The sequence below is a fragment of the Ictalurus punctatus genome, chromosome 8, assembly GCF_001660625.3.
Source record: "Ictalurus punctatus breed USDA103 chromosome 8, Coco_2.0, whole genome shotgun sequence".
In the NCBI taxonomy this organism is placed as follows: domain Eukaryota; kingdom Metazoa; phylum Chordata; class Actinopteri; order Siluriformes; family Ictaluridae; genus Ictalurus; species Ictalurus punctatus.
The window spans coordinates 9,102,504-9,123,258 of record NC_030423.2 but is presented as its reverse complement, the minus strand read 5'-3'; the positions used below and the strand labels follow the sequence as shown (position 1 = coordinate 9,123,258).

The 20,755-nt window shown below is 38.1% G+C and overlaps 1 protein-coding gene across 1 annotated transcript in view; it reads right to left on the bottom strand.

The window, feature by feature from the left end:
• The window catches only part of LOC108268623 (gamma-aminobutyric acid receptor subunit alpha-2), a 58,964-nt gene that overhangs the window by 15,357 nt on the left and 22,852 nt on the right, over positions 1–20,755 (bottom strand). Inside the window, exons 4-8 of the mRNA XM_017473679.3 lie at positions 19,168–19,235; positions 13,065–13,285; positions 10,590–10,672; positions 10,358–10,501; positions 1,956–2,108 (exon numbers count right to left, since the gene is read on the bottom strand). Coding sequence (XP_017329168.1) covers positions 1,956–2,108; positions 10,358–10,501; positions 10,590–10,672; positions 13,065–13,285; positions 19,168–19,235 — 669 coding nt within the window. The remainder of the gene's footprint in view (positions 1–1,955; positions 2,109–10,357; positions 10,502–10,589; positions 10,673–13,064; positions 13,286–19,167; positions 19,236–20,755) is intronic.

The following is a 20,755-nucleotide window of genomic DNA, read 5'->3' as shown; positions in this document are numbered from 1 at the left end:
CAGAATAATATCTTTGACACCCAAATAATTCAGACTCAGTTCTTGTCGAGCCAAGCCAGCTAATCTACACGTCCCACTAAGGTGTCACAGCAGATTAATTTCAAGGATTTTTTGTCATAAGCAAGAATCACAGGGCAGTAGCACAAAATAACCTGCAGCTATAAAAACCCATCATAAATCATAAAAATACTGTGACAGGTTTATGTATGGCACATAGCCTTTCTTGACAGGTGATTTAGTGATGTGGATTGAGGACGCCTTCAGCACATTTCCATGCTACCAATTTATTGGTACTGGAGTGGGCGTGTGGTGTAACCAGTACAGCGGGGCAAAACATCTTGCACCTGGTTGTCAGGCACACTTTAGAAGGGAACGGCAAGTTTGATGTGACACAAGTATCCTGCAGTGGAAAGGTGTCTCATTGTTTTAAAAATGATTTATAAATGTAATGTATTCTATTGTGATATCAAAAAAAAATTATTATTATTAAAATTATCATCATCATTATTATTATTATTATTGTTATTATTAATAATAATAGTAATAATAATGCTGATGATGATAATGATAATAATAATAACAATAAAAATAACAACAACAACAACAACAACAACAATAATAATAATAATAATAATAATAATAATAATAATAATAATAATAAAAAGGAGACATCAGCCACATAGTCACTGGTTGCATGATGATTAAGTACACTCAGAGACATAACAACGTTTCCAGATACATTCACTGGTCCATGTGCAAGCACCTGAGGGAAGTACCTGACAAGTACTATGAGCACGTCCCTGACAAAATCATCAACATCAACAAGACAGCATCCATGTGGGATGTGCCTATCCTCACTGACCAGATGATACTAGCCAACCGTCCTGACACAGTGCTCCACAATAAATGAGAGAGGACGTGTCGGCTGACAGACATTGCCATTCCAGACGATGCGTCCGTCATGCTCAAGGAGACTGAAAATTTTCTGCAAAAACAAGGATCTGGAGATAAGCAGGATGAACCCCAAGCCAAGAGTGGCGCTGGTCAAAGTGGGAGCACCAGGAACACTCAAGAAGGGATTTGACAACAACCTTCAGATCCTCCCAGGTCATATGTCAGCCGGTGAAATGTGGAAGATTTCACTCATGGGCAATACGCCTATCCTTAGAAAGGTGCTAGGACGAATCGTTGTGTTTTCTTGTTGAGATCTGGATTCACCAGAAAACTGCCGAAACACCAGGCGAGAGGAAAGGAAAACTGTTGGACATTTCTCATGAACAGTGTCACAAATGTCGCATAATGAAGAGCAAATAACATTTTTAATATCTGACCAAATGCATCTACACTGCTATGTGTTAAGATATATACCTTAAAATGAATAGGATTTCAAATAGGATACAACAACTGTATCCAATTGCAATGCAGCCTACTCTCTCTCCCTCTCTCTCTCTCTCATAACTGGATTGTACATTTATGCTTTCTAGTTTTTTTTTTAAAGACCACTATACAATATTTACCAACAATAAAAGATTTTGTGCTATGTTGAATCTCATTAAATTGTATTATACTGCATCATACACTATATTTAAACAAGCTAAATTACCTCACATAGACACATTAAAATGTATCTTTCATGCACTGGATTGTTGTACTTTTTTTAAACGCATATAACATTGCTTTGAGAAGGAGAGACAGATTACTCTAGTGTTACATGAAATTCAAATTCAGCAAGTAGTGTGGGTTAGTGGCAAGCTGGAGGGAATCACCTTTTGCTTTATTTTTGATTCAGTGCTACAGTTACTGGGATGTAATCTCAGACATACACGCCTGAGACATTACCTACTCATCTCGTGTGTGTAAATAAGAACATATTCTCCATATATGTCATCGCCACATGCCTGAATGTATGGTGTAAATGGAATAGATAGGAAAAAACTACTCATTGCAGTACTCACCAAACACAGTCCTGGCAGGCACAGACTCACGATTGAGCCAAAACGAGACCTGTGATAGGATGACTGTCATGATACACGGGAGGTACGTCTGAATCACAAAATATCCAATCTTCCTCTTCAGATGGAAGTGAGCTGTCATCACTGTGTACTCGCCTGAAAACAGAGAAAGGAGCATGTGATATAGGAAGTAATGCAACACATAAACATATTGTACAGTTTAAGCCTAATTAAACACCACACTAGAAACCAAAAGGAAGAAATGTTCAGAGCTGATTAAGAGCTCTGATCAGAAGCAGTTTGATGCTTTCTTCCATTTTGGTCAATCTAGGAATCATTAAAGAATGATCTGTTTCACACTGACTGGGTTATGAATGTATATCATTATGGCCTAAGAGAGTAATTAGTATTCAGAGCTACAGAAACATTGAAATTTTAAATTGAAATCAATTTAAAAAAAAAAAAAAAAAAAAAAATTAACAACAACAAAAAAAAAATTAACAAAAAAAAAAACCCCACCACCTGTCTGCAAATCCATAATGACGCCGATTATTTAAAAAAACACACCACCAGCCTCGGAACAGGGGATACCTTATGGAAAACGGTCAACAAAACAGACTAAGAGAAAGAAAGAGGGTGGAAAAGAGAGAGAGAGAGAGAGAGAGAGAGAGAGAGAGAGAGAAAGAGAGAGATGGTGTTGCCCATGGCAACAGAATGGAGAAAGCTATCTGGATTCTGGACGTGCTGGATTCTGTCACTCAGCGAAGAGGGAGCTCCTTCTGAGAGCTTGTGGAGGGATTTTTCCCTGCATTATTCCTCTAAGATACACTCTTTTGTCAGTACGAACACTCCACACTTCCTCCTTATTCCTCCCTGAATTATCAGGTCTAGATGTGCATGTTTTAGATTTTGCACAGGGGATTAACTCAAATGAAATCCTGTAGTCCTGATGCACTGTGTTGCATTCTATCACCTGATTTCAATTTAAAATTTCAATTTCTATCACCTGATTTCTCCCAATGTGTGTGTGTGTGTGTGTGTGTGTGTGTGTGTGTGTGTGGTAAAAGTAGAAGGACAGACATTTTTTATGTGTATGAGAGAGTGATTTCAAATTATTATTATTATTATTATTATTATTATTATTATTATTATTATTATTATTTAGCACTGAAAGTGTAAAACTATTTCTTTGCAGTTACTGAGATTAAGGGTTAGGGTTAGACTTATGATTACGTGTAGAAAATTCTCCAGTCCAACGTACCTTCAATATATGTTACTAGGGATGTAACAATATGGAGTATCGTATTGTAACATTTGATACAAGGCTTTCAATTCTATATGTCAGCATATTGAACAATACCTTCAACAGACTGCATAATAAAGTCGGCTATTCACCATTAAACACCATTTTAATTATGTTAGGTGTAAGAAGCATCTAAACTTTATCAAGCCACACTCCTTCCTCTGAAAAAGTATCTTCCTCTATATCTTGAATCTGATGAGGCTATAATAGTTAAAAAAAAATAAAAATAAAATAGCTAGCATACTGTTTGTCATGAGCCAATAGCTCTCATTCTCTCTCTCTCTGCATCAAGGCAGCATTTCTTGGTTGAAATCAGTGTAGTGATTGGAAAGTTCATATTCACAAAGTAGAGGACGAATAAAAAAAGTTTGACTTACAGGTTGCCTAAATTGGGCTAATTTCAAATCGATGAATCAGAAATGTGTGCATGTATTGGTCACTTTTACAATGGCCCAAATGTTTTGGCCAAGTTTCTGGTATTTTGTGTGGTTTTGACTTGGGGTGAAAATGTTCCTGAGACCTGGCAACCCTGCACACCATTGAAAGTTTGACCAGCGCATTAATGTTTAAATAGTCATTAATTTTTTTTTTTTTTATTACATTATGTTTTGTTGAGCAGCGTTCCAAGAGTGCCTATATTTCTTAAAACTGCACCGGGACATTTCACTGTCTGTATCACTCCGCTTGTCTGCGTTTGCCATGTAAAATTCCACTTCCTTGCTTGAAAAGGTTACTACAGTGATGTTAGTGTCATCATCAGCGGACATGGCAAGCGATATTTTACAGGCTTAAAATATGAAAGCTCTTCATCTGAAGATGAAAAAGAAAAAGGGACACCAATTTCACCAGAAGCACCTTTATCAGGAATGTACAAATCAATGGAGCCAACTAGCTGAGGTGATATAAAGTGAATGTAGCTCCTTCTGGATGTATTTCCACTAGTGGAGCAAAAATAAGCAGAACATTCTTGTTTATAAAACTGTTGTATAAAAACAATATACAATGCTAAATGTTTTAATCAGTTGAAAATGAAAACCAAGGACACATATTCAGGCAGCGCTGTATCAAAAATGTATTATATCGAGGTACCACCATACTGTATGTGTGTGTCTGTCAAGACTTCAGCTATAAGCATGAAGTCCTTGTAGCATGAAGGTAGCAGTTATGATATGGAGATGAAATCATTATGCATGTGGTCCCAGATGACAGCAGTGTGTGGAAGAGAAGGAGAAACTGTGTGTGTGTGTTTTTTTTTTTTTACCAGGGTGAGGTCATGAAGAACTGCCACATTTCACACCACTAAAGGTCTGTAATTGTGTATCAGGATGGGAGAATGAAACTGAAACACAGGATTTAATGTGCTAACAGATTTACATGTCGCATAGACAGCAGCATTTAGGCCCCGGTGTATGTGAATTTCCTCTCTCCTTCCTTCTGTTTATCATTCTTCTCTGTCACGTTCACTCCCTGAGTGTTTTTTCAATCGGAATCTGTGCCACGTTCTTTATTATTGACTCATAAATGATGCAACCCGGACTGTGAGATTAATTTGACAATTTTTTTGTCCTTGGCATGAACGGTCGACTTCTTCTTCTCTTCTGAATCATTCCAATTTCCAGACATTTCTCCTGTTTAGCGATGATGTTAGTCATGTCTAGTCCATGTGCACATAGTCTTTCTATCCATCCTACTCCTGTGATATAAACAAGAATTGGCCTTCTAATTGCTACTGATGAGCACATTCATCCCTCTCCCCATACCTAGCAAGATGCTATCACCTGGGTAATCAGTGATTGAAATGCAGCTGTGTCATCATTGAATGGGGCAACACTGTGACACCAGGGGAGAGGATTTTTGACAAAATTATGATAAAATTGGGGGATTATTGATAAAATTATCATGAGCATGCACCAAAAACGATAAATACTTTTGACACAAGAAACCAATAAAATCTCTTAGAAACGAAGGCAGAGATGGATTGACAAGGGAATGAAAGAAAATGCACAAGTCATAACGTTTTTATGGTTTCTGTAATCATCTTTCCAGACCAGAATAATTATCTAAGTGGATGTTGTTCTGAATATTGCATACTCTAGTACACCGTGCCAAACCTGATTATTTCAGTTTATTCAAACTGTTCTTACAGAAAGACTGTGCTGATTAAATTGCCTGTTCTTATTTGAATTTTGTTTTTTATTTGATTCTGGTTTGAGTGAAAGCAGCAAACTTAGATTAATCTATCCAGTCATCAAATACCTCCTTAAATGTAAAGACATTTCCTTTAAGGGTGATATTCAGAGTTGAGTTATGCACTCGTCGTATCGAGAGTTAATACCAAAATTGTGCTACGCAGACAGTTGGCCACTTAATGAACTGGTACAACAGTAATAACTATGCAAATAAATCATCATTGAAAGTAGCATCACTAGATGCTGAGAAAGTATTTGTTAGGGTAGATTAGTCCTTTCTCTTCACCTCACTCTCTGTCACTTTGGATTTGGAACACGTTTCATGAAATGTTTATAAAAAATGCTATATAAATTGCCCAGTGCCACTGTGGTAACTAACAGATACATATAAAAACAATTCAAGCTACAAAGAGTTACTCAACAAGGATGTCCATTATCTCCATTACTGTTTGCATTTTTCATTGAATCACTGGCTGTTGCCATCAGACATACCATCATCTTATTACAGTGCATCCAGAAAGTATTCACAGCGCTTCACTTTTTCCACTTATTTTCCCATATTTTGTTATGTTACACATTATGTTCCAAAATGGATTAAATTCATTATTTTCCTCAAAATTCATGACAACGTGAAAGAAGTTGTTTGAAATGTTTACAAATTTATTAAAAATAAAAAACAAAAAAAGCACATAAGTATTCACAGCCTTTGCTCAATACTTTGTTGAAGCACCTCTGGCACCAATTACAGCCTCAAGTCTTTTTGAGTATGACGCTACAAGCATGGCACACCTATTTTGGGACAGTTTCTCCCATTCTTCTTTGCAGGACCGCTCAAGCTCCATCAGGTTGGATGGGGAGCGTCGGTGCACAGCCATTTTCAGATCTCTCCAGAGATGTTCAATCAAAAATGAACATCCTGCCCCCAAAGCAACCACCTTTTCTCTAGTAACTCCTGTTACTCCACCCTTGGTTGGGTCTCCTTTCTTGACAAAGCCTTCACCAAACTTTATTGGAAAAACTAATAACCTAGAATCAAGCTATGCGTTCTCCAAAAACATAATCAATTTGAAGGACTATGGGATCTAATTTGTTTTCACTATTATTTCCTATTATACCAATTGCTTTATATTTGAGACTAGACAAAAAACACAAACCATCCATGGTTAGAAATTGAGGATAGTTTAATTAAAGAGCTGGCCATCAGAGGCATTCTGTTCATAGACCAAACAATCATAATAAAAAAAGCATAATTGTCATAAATATAACACTATTAGCACTCTTCTAACTGCCTGGTGGAAAACAAACAAACTCCCTAATCACAGTTTCTCTCCATCTGATAATACCCCACTGTGGAATAATCCCATGTTCTTATTTAACACTAAACCTTTTAAGTTTTCAGCATGGAGTCAGAGAGAAGGAACCAGCTTGGGAGTGTTATTCAGTAACAGCTTGTTTATGACCTTCATACTATACCAGATCACTGACATTTAGCGTTTACTCAAATGAAACAAGCTATAAAGAAATGCATCAACATCAGAAACCTTCACAAATATAGTCCAACTCTCTACCTAAAGTTACACTCCTTCAAACCGCATAAAAATGTTGGTAGACATATAAAAATTCATATTATCTACAAACAGCACAATACACACATCATTTCCAATTGAGAAATGGACTGCTGACATAAATGACCAGCAATCTGACATCAATTGGCAATATACTGTATGTAATAACATCTTCCCAATGTCCTCTAAGTCAAAATTAATACAATATAAAGTGCTTCACACAGCTCACATTACCCATAAACTGAAATGCATGGGATTCACTCACACTAATACATGCCCACACTGTCCAGCATCCACAGACGATTACTTTCATTCTGTCTGGCTGTGTACTTAGAAACAAGATCCTTGACCCCAGATAGGCCAATTTCACACTTCCGGCTTTGTTGCTTCCGGGAATCACCGCTGCCGTGTAATCTGACCTCTGGTAAAAGCGATGGCTGAGTCCAGAAACAAGTCTTTCTGGAGTGTGCCTCAGTGCAGTAATTCAAAACAAAAACAACCATATTTAAGATTTCATGATTTTCCATCAAATGAAAATCAAAAAGAGGAGGTGGTCTGTGCAATAAGGAGAGAAGAAGGGTCTATGTCCGTGATTCTCAGAGGCAGCACGTTTGTGTATAGTCAGTATTTCACTGCTGCCAACTACATTCAAGGAAGTTCTGGTCTGAAGATTGGTGCTGCTCCGAGTCGTTTTCAATGGAACAATTGTTATGTACCACCTCAAAAGCGGTCTGCGTTTGAGAGCTCTAGTGCAGGAAGTGGTAGTAAGGAGATTTTGCTGTAAGTGGGCAGTAAGTGTTTCTTTTTTTGTAAAAATAAAAAATCCCATGTAACATTGTATGATAAATGCATCTATAATCGTATTATTCTATAGATCTAGATCTAACATTTCTTTGTATTTTACAAGCATTATTATTTTATGATAAGACCAGAACCATACAGGCATATTTCTCAAACTTTTCCTCAAGGTTTTTCAAGAAAGTTTTAAATATCACCACCAGACACTGACTAGACAAACTAGGTGCGCTAGAATAGAAACTTAGCAAATGCACAGGTGTAATGGCAAATCCAAAAATGTGGGTGTCTCAACAAGAGGTTTGATAATGACAACAAAAAAAAAAATGCACTGGAAGATTCAAAAACATGATTGCATTTTGAAAAGGTCATCTTCTGAAGAGAGAGAAAGAAATCCAGTTAAGTAATTACTCAGCATCTGGCAGAGTCGTCTGGCACTAAAGTTTCAGAAATGGTCTCCAATGGTGTTCTAGGACACACTGATGCTGAGAAAGAGAATTTGTAGAACGGCAAAAGCAGAACAGATACTCTCATTAGCCAAAGACCATGAAGTGCCAACCAGTGATAAATCCCATAGAATGATGAATCCAAATCTTAAAAAAAAAAAAAAATCGAATTAAGGTGCCAATATGTCAGAAAAAAAAGCTGGTAAGAAACATAGTGATGCAGATTTCTGTGAATCCTGTGGTTTTCAGAATGATCGTGACTCGCCCAAAATACTGAAAACAAGGGCGAGTGGAAATCTGATGCAACCCACAGTACTAAAACGACCGTTTATCTCAGTATAATTGATGTATGGGATAATTTAAGAAGGGAAAAGCAGTCAGGTATTTCATGGCATTGTGTATTTTAGGAAGATCAATTACATACCTTTTAAAAAAAATCTTGTTATTGTTGCATTATTGTTTATTTGAAATAGCTTAAAATTATATATGGTAATTTCAAGCAAATATAAACATTTGTGGATAAACTGATATTAAACATCACTTTGCTTAGTACTATTAATTTCCCCAAAACAAGACTGCCTGCTAACCCTGTCATTATAAATGATTAATCTTACACTATGCAATTAAGAGATTTACTATACTACCCACTGAGAAAGCCTTAAGCCAGAGTTATGTTTGGTTTTTTTTGTTTTTTTTTGCTTACTCTTACAGTACGTACATGTGTTGTAATAATGTATGCATATTCTTCCTGATATGACTTTTTTTCCTTGCTTGGCTAAATGAACAGTCTTTAAAGAACGTGTCCTTTGAGGACATTCGAGACGTGCTGCTAGAAATTCTGTCTATGGAGACACAATGGGAAGTGGCTTCCCATCGTCTACCACAACAGCTTGATTAAGAATATTCGCACAATGTAGAGCTGGACAAACAGATGATAATAATGTAGGAGCAGGATGACCTTTATATGACCTTATCGAGCTGGAGGCGAACATGTGATGCATTCTAAAAGAAGACATCCGTAGCTAAGTGCGTGTTTGAGAGAGCCAGGAGGCTCCATGGTGGCTAAGTAGGGTTCAATCAGCAACAGGATCGATCTCCCACTGCTAGACACATAAGACACGAGCATACGCAGCGTTTCTGTTACGAAATCAGTTAAACCATTTGTTCATGGTGTTGCACTGTGTATTTAATTAATAGGGTAATTTATTTATGACCCTTTCAAATTTACCCTGCAACGCGGACGATTAAACCACATAAGCTTAGGAAAGTGGTGTTATTGCTAAGATGGCTCTCTTGTTGTTAATATACTATGTGCACAAAGGAAGTGCATTACTGCTTTTAGTTTCATTCACCACATGCAATCCAATTATATAGGATGAATTCTGTTTGTATCCCTCCAGCCTGTTTCTCATACCTCTCACAATTCACAGACTCTGTGAGGGACAGAGAGCTATAGACAGGTATAGGTGTTTCCTTCCATGATGTCTTTACAGCCACTGGCTCAGATGAAGTAAAATAGAGAAGAGAGAAACCAGAGAGGCAATGACATGCACAACCAGACAGACACGGAGAGGAATCACAATAAGAGACAGAATGTTGTTTTCCTCCTGTAGAATGCCAGCCATGGTTGTCTCTAAATCCAGAGAGGTGATGTACTGGGGGTTTTCTGTGCTCAGCAGAAGTGGAAAGTCTTGTCGAGAGGTTTTGCCTCTGCTACGCCCTGTGCCATTTTTGTTCGCTTTACTGAACCGCTAAATGGCAACGAGTGAAAAGCGGCGCCGCAGGCCACAGCATGAATACATCGAGAGCAAGTAGAAGGGGTTGTGGAGGTGAAGTTGGTGTTGAAAAATAAATGTAAGTGTTTCTGGCTGCGTTGCTCAGTTGCGTCCAGAGAAGGCAATATAAATATTGCGACCGAGAAAATGAAATGTGGCATTTGCTAGAACATAGCAACCATCTGGCATGAAGAATATCTATACTTATGTTCCTTGCCATAATATAAGAAAAAACAACAACAACAACAACAACAACAACCACAACAGAAAAGCAAAAAAAAAAGCACAGGATGAAGAACTGTTCTTGTGGAAGTTTATGCAGAGCCACTCACCAGTGCTGGATTTAATTGTCTCATTGCCTACAGTCTGTCCCAGTAAATCATACTGGTTTAATCGGGAGCTCTCCCCCTCCACCACCACCGAGTTTGAGGCATTCTTTGTCCAGGTGTACGTTACCTCTGTTGTTGTGTAGGCATCTATGGAATGCGAGTCACACACATTTATCACCTCAGTAATCTGACCCTATAATCAAAGGTGATCAAAGGTGAAGAGTGTTGCACTCACAGCTGCCAAATTTGAGAGGACAGGAGTGGAAATCCATGGGAAAGTCCTCAAGATGCATTGGACACTCAGCATGCACCGTCAACCTGTCACACACACACACACACACACACACACACTAAGTACCATGAAAAGCATAAAAATAGAAATGCATGTTATTCTTTTATTATTTTTTTTACGTGAAAATGAAGGAATAAGGCAGCAAGTGCCATTTAAAAATAAAAAGTGAAAATAATAAATGTGCTGGACGAAGCACGATTCCTGGTGTTGTTTTTCCCATTATAAGACTCTCGCTATTAACTCCTAATATCATGATGTGAATAACATTCCCTTTGAAAAGGTCAATCACATTATATTAACAAAGAGAACTGTAATGTACTGTCCTCAGAAAGAGATATAACATTTATACATAGCAGCTCTCCCAATGTATAAGTTCAAGAAAGGGCAAGATGTTTTATAGGAAGCACTTTGGTTTTGCTAGTTCCATGTTGAAATCTATACAGAAATTAGAATGATATAGTGTAATAGTTAATGTTAGATTATCCCACAGAGAGGTTAAATTCTTGAATCAGTTTTTTTTTTTTTTCTAAAACAGCACGCCTTTGACAGTAGTTCCGGCTGTAAGTTAAGTGATACGTTTATTTTTAATGCGCTCATTCTAATGTCATCATTTCTATAGTAACAGCTCAATCACAAGGACATGTATGGCAGATGCTCTGCATAAACTATGGCTTATATAACACATTATTATAATTTTTTTTTAAATGGTTGTGTTTTTACAAAGACAAATGTACAGTCGTTGATATGATGAAGTTTTCTGTTAGTAGACATTTGCCTAACATGTCTGGATGGAGTTTCGGATGTCAGCACTTTGTAACGATCAGTTACAAAGTTATTTGACAGAGGAAGAGGTTTCAGGACAGACGCGTTCACGCTTTATGGCTTCTCTGTCACACGACAAGCCGCATATAAAAAATAAAACCGATCTTATTAACTTGTTGGTGAGCGAACAACTGTTTGCAGCTACAACAATGTACAGTAAGTGAACCTGTCTCATGGACGTTCCATTACATTAATTGCAAGTATAAATGGTAAAACAGTATGATGTTTTGTAATTATTGGAAAATCGCAGTGATATGTATAAAATGAAAATAATCCACTGCATATCACACCACCCCATCATCGGTTATTTTCGTAAACCGGCACGGCCAGTTGTGTGCTATTATTTATGTATTAGGACTCCGAAATTTTATTTGGTGTATAGCAAGTGAGGCATGAGACAAACATCAGGCGGTCTTGAAGCATCATTTAGAAAGCAATGAGATGTCCACTGAATCAGCAGTCATGTTTTCAATATCAAGTTACCGGTTAGGAAGAACATGTTCTCAATAAATGTGATAATATATGCTACCGGTCAAAAGTTTAGATACAATCATTCTTTATTTAAATTTTTTCTCCCACATTTTAGAATAATAATAAAATCATCAAAACTCTGGAATAAATGGAACTATGGGAATCATGTTGTGATAAAAATAAAAATAAAATAAAATAAAAAAATAATAAAAATAATGGATTTTAGCATCTTTAAATTCGACACCCTTTTTGCCTAGAATTTCCAGAAATGTATTCTTGCCACTTACTCAACCAATTTCTTGAGGAATCCCCCTGAATTGCTTTATAAACAGTATTAAAGGAGTTCCCACCTACACTGGACACTTCTCAGCTGCTTTTATGAATATTTCGGAATGTTAAGTCATCCATTTAAAAAATATAATTTTTTTGTAAATTAAATGTTAGCTTTCTAATGAAAGAAATGAACATGTTGGCACAATTATATTTTTGTCACCGATTTCAAGCATTTAAACATACACCTTCAGATCATGAGAAACATTTCAGTCAAGTGTCTCCAAACTTTTGACTGGTAGTGTATTTCATACAGCATATATGAAAAAAAAAAAATACAAACGAGTAGCTCCAATCCTATCTGTAAAGGGCCGGTGTGGTGCAGGTTTTCATTCCAATCAAGCAGAAGCCACACCTGATTCCACCTGTTTAATCAGTTGATCTTAATGATAGTCTTTATTAATCACATATACATTACAGCACAGTGAAATTCTTATATGTCGGGAAGCTGGGGTCAGAGTGCAGGGTCAGCCATGATACAGCACCTCTGGAGCAGAGAGGGTTAAGGGCCTTGCTCAAGGACCCAACATTGGAAGCTTGACCCTTTGACCTTCCGATCAGTAACCCTGAGCCTTAACTGCCAAGTCACCATTGCCCACTGCCCCAATTTTGACTTTTAATAGATTCAGGTGTGGCTTCTGCTTGGTTGGAATGAAAACCTACCCATACCAACCCTTTCCAGATAAGATTTGACACCCCTGTTCTAGATGATTAGTACTGTGTGATCTTCCATCTGAAGAGTTTTGATGTTCTGCAGCATATAAAACATACAGCATACTATGTATATTTACTCACCTCATGGTGTAAAGCAGAGTGCCATCATCCTGGATACGCAGGAGCTTATTAGGCATGGTCATGTTGTGTGCCACTGATTTCTTCCCATTATGAAAGAATGTGTCTGGAGTCCAGATTTTGCTGGCCATCAGGTTGTTGAGACGCAGGATGTTCATTGGTCCCTCAAATTTCAACCTCTCATCTTTCCAGCTCTGCCTGAAGAACACATCTATTGTGTATTCCTATTTAAAAAGGCAAGAAAACAGAGAAACATAATGTTCCTTTCAGTGCCCAAGGTCTGTCTAGGTGTCACTGTATTGTCAGCACAGTTTGTTTTCCATACTGAAATAAAGGCTTTTTCATCTTCAAGTTTGAAAATAATTGAAATCTGTGTGTAACAATGACAGAAGCTTTCATCTCTGTTGTTAAACTCACTGCAAATCCTTATTTTTATTTTTTTTATACAATTACTGACGAGGGCATGTTAATGCAGCAAATCTGTACTGTTGAAAGCAAATCTTTCTCCAAAGCAAGCTACTGCATTTTTTCTTACTGCGGTTCACGCTAAGGAACACTCACTCATTGATTCTGTCAGTGTGAGCTACCAGAAAGTAATATTTGCCAGTACAACAATCAGCTTAAATCTTTATCAAAATGGCTAATCCTTATCTTAAAATCATAAACCTTTCTGACAGGATGCATTATTAAATTTACCACTTGAGCCTTTCAAAGTTAAGGTCATCCAGTGGTGCTGAGTGCACCCTGTATTGGGATGATGTAATCATGCGACCACACAGTAGAAGCCTAGAATGGGAACTGGCTAGAAGATGATCAAAGTGTTGACAATGCCATGCAACAATCAGGAAAATAACGGTTGATAAAGATATAAGGCAGTTTTGCCATTATTATTATTATTATTATTATTATTAGTAGTAGTAGTAGTAGTAGTAGTAGTAGTAATAATAATAATAATAATAACAATAATAATAATGATAATGATAATAATAATGTTGTTGTTACTAAAGGACATTATAAGACATTACAGTTATTAGTACAGAATTAAACATTAAAATAATACAGTAAAAACACCTTTGACTCAACAACACAGTATATAACCAAAACAGAAAACAAATATTAAAACTGAAAAACAAAATGGCATTTGTTTTATTGAATTTTTCTTACATTCATCTTGTTATTATGAAAGGCATTTCAACTGGCTGAATTTCTGCTACCTCTATTTATACTGAATTGAATAAATATAACTAAACTGTATGAGCAACATGCCAATATCTAGTATAGTATAAAGAAACTCTCACATTCAATTGCTTTTATTTCCAGCAAATTTCGTAATATTCAAATATTTGTATTAACATAAAAAGATTCAACAGCTGAGACATAAACTGAACAAGTTTCACAGACATTTGACAAACAAAAATGGAATAATGAGTTCCTGAACAAGGGGGGCTGGGGGTGGCTGTCAATAATAAAATTAATAGTCGGTATCTGGTGTGTCCACCAACTGATTTAAGTACTACAGTGCATCTCATCCTCATGGACTGCACCAGATTTGTCAGTTCTTGCTGTGAGATGTTACTCCACTCTTCCACCAAGGCATTTAAAAGTTCTCGATCACGTCTGGGGGGACACATGTTTACACATAATTTTCCACTGCAAGGACGATCAGCTGTCCTTCCTGTCTCAATGGAGCACTGTCTTAGGCATCTTACATTACAGACATTGCAGTTTATTGCTCTGGTCACATCTCCAGTCCTCATGTCTCCCTGCAGCAGGCCTATGGCATGTCCACTCAGGTGAGCAGGAACTCTAGGCATCTTTCTTCTGGTGTTCTTAGAGTCAGTAGAAAGGTCTCTTTAGTCTCCTAAATTACTGCAACTGTGACCTTAATTCTCACTGCCTTTAAATTGCTAGTGTCTTAAAGACTGTTCCACAGGTGCCTGTACAATAATAGTTTATGGTTCATTGAACAAGCATGAAAAACCTTGTTTAAACTCGTTCCAATAAAGATCTATAAAGCTTCTTTGGATTTTACAAAATTATCTTTAAAATACTGAAGAAGGGACGTTTCTTTTTTTGCTGAGTTTATAATGCCATGAAATTAATTATATTAGATTTAAAATTTTTGCTGCTTGGAAAATGCCAAATAAAGTAAAGACAACAGCTTTGGCACACTGTTCGTTAACAGTAAAACAACAAACTGTTAGTGTGAAAGTTCTGAGTGCTATCAGGTGCAGGATAATGCAGGTTTGTCTGAGTGCCAGCAAAAGCACTGATGTCTCTATTTGTCTATTTGACCCTTGCAGTACAATCATCAACCTTAGTGGGGGCAGAAGAGCAGTACAGACACTAAACAATTGCTGCCCTTTCTCAAGCCATCACATCCCTGCCACCTCATTTTCCCATTTCCTTTCATTTTTTCCACACCCCAGTGTCTCTCCATGGAAAACTGAGGCAAGTGAAGAGCTGCTTAATCATATCAAAGTGACTTACAGCATCCCCTTTCATCCATCACTGACTGGGCCTGGCCTCTCCTCTGAGTCTGAGGGAAGCCCACTCTGTATCGCATTCACACCGCAACACTAATTTAATAGATACTGTGCAATCTGGTGGAGATATGGCTCACTGTAGACACCCAGGGAGAGACATGACAGCAGCTAATGATTAAAGCAAACTGGGCCGTAAATGCAAAATGTAATAAGATACTCATGAGTTCTCTGGGTTCCCTGTGCTTATATGTGTAGACATGGGTCCTACTTTATTAGTTGGGTTAGTCTGGTTAACCCTGGTTAGCACTTTAACTCTACTATTTCCTTCTATTTGTTTCTTCTCATGTAAATGCAAGATTGAAAAAATACATTTATAAATGGGCATTTCACTGGAAATTTCCTCATTAAAATATAGGGTTGTAATGATACACAGAATTCTAATTCAACATGATATGATACAGTGTTGTCTGAATATGTGTCTTAGCTTTCCATTTTCGATTGATTAACACATTTAACATGAGAAAAGTGCAAAAATTGAAACGTACAAATGATACAGTGTTTGCGTGGTCCATTCAGACTCTTAGCAGCAAATATACATTTTCTGTTTATCTGCAGACTTCAGAGATCAGTAGAGGATTGGCTCTGAAAATGAAAGTGCGAAAGATCCTAAAGCAGAAGCAGAGAGGAGCAGCAAAACAGGATTTAGAAAAAGAAAACAGGTTTTTACTAACTGCCTCAAGTCCTTTAGATATAGCATCAAGATCTTAACCCTAAAGTCAATACCACTTGACAACAAGAGATAAAACACCAGATACATGAAAAGGCCATTCATCATCATTAAAATGGATGTGTAAAAACAAAACAAAACAAACAAAAAAAACCAACCACAAAAAAACAACAACAGTGCAATCTTTAGATGTTTAAGACCAGGTACAGCCCAGCAGCCCTAATCATTTCTTACAGACGTGCATAATTCATTAGCGGCTACTCCAACAGCCCGATCAATGATCAAAGGTTGACTAATGTCGAATGCCTAATGCTGCAGGTAAAATATCTTGAAAGAGCCTGAAGTTTATGTAACATCAGGTTAAAATGAAATTAAATACAGAAAAATCATTTTCAGTAATTGGTAGGGGAACAGCGTGTACGTGGGATCCATGAAAGGCTTCACTGTCGGAAGAATGAGAGTGAATCCATTTCAAAAGGTGCAAAAAAAAATGACAACTGTCAAACCCCTTGAAATAGAGAGAGTGAAAGATGGTGAGGTGAGGAAGGAATGAGAGAAAGGATGAGCTCCAGGGAATGTGTGGAGGGAAAGAAATAGGACAATTTGTCTTTGAAAATGAAAAATATATCAAAGTAAAGCCTGGACGTGCCCGTTGAGCTTGTGTGTCTCTTCTATGGAAAGGGGACAGCCTGTACATCAGTAACAAGGAGGGCAAAAACGATGATTTGCATTAATGTGTTACATTATACCCTGAATGAAAGAGGACAAAGAAGACAGCAGTGTACAGGTCCCTCTACAGAGCTAATTTAATCCGGCATGTAGCTGAGAGAAGAGAGCGAGAGGAGACACAGGGAGACCTGTGGAAGAAGACAGAGGATGGATTATGGAGGATTTGGACAGAGAGCTAGAGAGTGGAACCAGAAGAAGGGAAGAATTGTGGAGGGGAGGTGAGACATGTCCTGCTGGTTTGTGATTCTTTGAGCTTTGAAGCAGCATGAGAAGTGTTTAATCTTTACGCAGACATGACAGAGCTGATGTGCTAAAGCAAAGAACGAAGGGATCATGCACAAAGTACATACCATACAGGAGTGTCTGACAACATCTGACTGCATTGTATACTATAATGCTATTAAATGGATAAAAATATGAGCATGATAAATGTAACTTTATAGGAATTATGAATTTATGAAAATAACGTGTTATAAAAAGATACGAATAAAAGGCACACTATTTGCATTTCTTTCCTTCCTTCCTTGTTTGATGTAGAGGCGTGCATCAGGACTGGAAGCCCGCAGGACGCAAAATAAGTATGACATTTTGACGTTCATCCAGATGTGAGCAAGCTGTCAGATATGAAGCTTGCAAGACAAAGAAAGACCACATATTTTGGGAAGTAGAACTAACAAAATATCACAGGCAGGTACGGAAAAAAAAAAAATAGCTGTACATGCACGTTTCTATTATGAACTCGAATGATGTACGTAGCTGATATTGAGGAGCTGTCCGAGCCAGAATTCATACACCATGCTGACAGATGGCATTTTTCTCTACTGCTTTCCAGTGTTTCCCAACTTCATAATAGTGGGGTTCATAATTAATTAAAAAAACAAACAATAAAAAAAATCCTTTCCAGTTTAGGTCACGCCAACATCAGGTTTAAATCCGGATACCGATATTTGTAGCACTCAAAAGACACAGATGCAAATAGTATCATTGTGTTCCACCCGTAATATGTATTATATGTATTATACGCGTATATATATATAAATATCTGCATACACCTCCTGTGCTATTTATGAACAGCTTTGCCTCCTTTTGCACCCCATGCTGTGTCTGATTCCATGCTTAGACTGCTCTGATTAAAACCTGCATTAAAAAGCTGCTTCCTTTGGCTGCGTCACTATTTGAATCGATAATGGAGACAGCTGCGCTGGCGGATCCATGAGTCATAGAGCTGCTTCCTCTGGCTTATCAGGGGAGGAGAATCTAATTCAGTGTGGCACGTTTGCAGTCAGGTGACATCACTTTTCATTTCACCCCCTGATATGGCAGCATCTGATACCGGCAGGGCCACCACGGGCCATTGTCAATTTACTACTGGCCCCTACACACGTGAAGTGGCCCTTTGTCTCTCACATGGACAAAACCGAGCAGAGGAGGGGAAACAACAACGTTGTCTCTAACATTTATATCCAAAATATTTCAAATATATATTGAAGTGAAGATAATATTGATGCACTGTCACTTTATAAAAGTGATTTGATGGAGGAATGGCCCATTCCTGTCTATTACCGTCTACCTGCTCTTTTTTTTTTTTTCACTGATCAACTTTGACACAACTGCAACCTCTGGTTTTCTGTGCATGGGATGGAGACGTCACAACAAAAACAACCAAAAAACCACCCAAACAAAATACATGGCTGCCACTGGTGTTTGTCATATTTGTCATATAAGATGGCTATCAAGCATAGAGAAGAACCTAGCATTGCTGACCAGAACTAATCAAATAACGATCTATTTTTGGCTAAGCAGTGCTGCATACAGCTGTGCTTTATTTGGCTCAGCGCATGGCCTTTCCTCGTAACCATAAGTACGAGATTTTAAAAAACATTGTTTCCGTTTGGTTTTTGTTTTATATATACTGTATGGGGATGTGCAAAGATTTTGTAATCGATTTTTTTTTTCATTTTCACCACCACCAGCATGCGCTTTTTAATCGTCGATTAATACAATGATGTCATGAAACAAACCATGATATCTTTGTACTAGGTTATGATACCATGAACATTTAGATCATAACACCTGAACAATCCCCTTTCATAAGGTTACTTCTGTCAAATAAATATGACCATTTCTTTTGTGGCTTTTTAAAGATTGAGTACAGTCAACTCACCATATCAGTGTCTGAAACAGGCCCAAAACTGGTGACGTAGATATCAGTCTTCACTGTGGTGACCCGATCTGCAAAAGGGAATGCGGGAAGAGGCAAAGACTCATTTGATAATGCTATTTTAAATGTTACATTTTCATATCATGTCATCATATTACATTTTCGCTACTTAAAAAATGCTAAGAAAAGAAAATTCTACAAGCATGTTTGTTACCTTGAGTTCAGATTCTAACCTCACAGTGCCTAAATTCCCATGTGAAATAAAAAGATGTCTTGAAGTGCTTGTAAGTACTCCTCAGCGCTGTCTTTTGTCATGTAATATCGGAAAAGGGCTAGAAACTATGTTTCCCATCAGCCACTGCACCATGTCACGTCTCATTCACCTGTTTCACATTTAACTCATTAGCACTGGTGTGTATATATATATATATATATATATATATATATATATATATATATATATATATATATATATATATATATATATAGTCACATTCAGCACTGCACTGTTGTCTTGCATTGTTTGTTCTGTCCTTATGTATCACGTTAAGCTCGTCCTTGGTTCATATAAGTGTTGTATGGTGTTTTGTTTGATTATTAAATGTTTTACTGAGATTCTGCATTTGTGTACGCCTCTAAATCAATATCGTGATAGAACGCAAGATCGAATAAATAGATGCAGCAGATTTTTTCAGTGTGCAAGAGGCCCTTTTTGAAAGGGAAAAAACCACGGTGGGAGAAGGGAGGGAGAATTAAGGAAGATTCTCCCTTCCTTCTCAAGGCCAATCAGGAATGGCTGATCAAGGCCAATCAGGAATGGCTTGACATGATGTACTCCCTCAGGGCGTACCTTGAGAAGGAGCCTTCCAGCCAGGTGGAAACCATCTCCCACCCTTCTTGCCCCACTAAGGACATTGATCTGCCTCCCTCCCCTACTGTGGATCTTGTTCAACCTGCTGAGTCAACAGAGAATGTTGTTCAGCCTCCCTGCTCGACTGAGGATGCCGCTCAGCACCCCTGTTCAGCTGAGGACACCACTCAGCATATTTGTTCAGCTGAGGATGCCACTCAGTCTCCCTGTTCAGCTGAGGACGTTGCGCCGCTTCCCGGTGCAGCCAAGAGCCCCGCATTGCTTCCTTGCTCTGCCTTGGACGTCACTACGCCAGGCTACGCTTCAGACAATGCTCTGCCTTTCTATTTCACTGAGGTCGTCACTCCGACCTTCCTGCTCGATTGAGGACATTGCTCTGACGTCCTGCTCGGCTGAGGACAATGTTCCCCTTTCTGCTCCACGGAGGACATTGGTCTTCCCTCATGCTTGGCGGAGAACTTCTCTCCCCCCTCTGGCCTCAAGGAGAGCATCGCTTCCTCCTCTGTCTTCATGGGGAATGTCGCTCCCCACTCGGGCTCCGCCTTGGGCTTCGTTCACAGACTACGCAGTAGCTCTATGCTCAAGCTAAGCCGGTGAGACGTCATCTCTCTACAGGGAGGAAGAGACTAACCCAAATCTGAACCTCAGTAAACACGTTAAGTGTCCTCTATCCATCCCCACGAGGGAGGACACACTATGGAACTCTGAAATGCTTAGGCA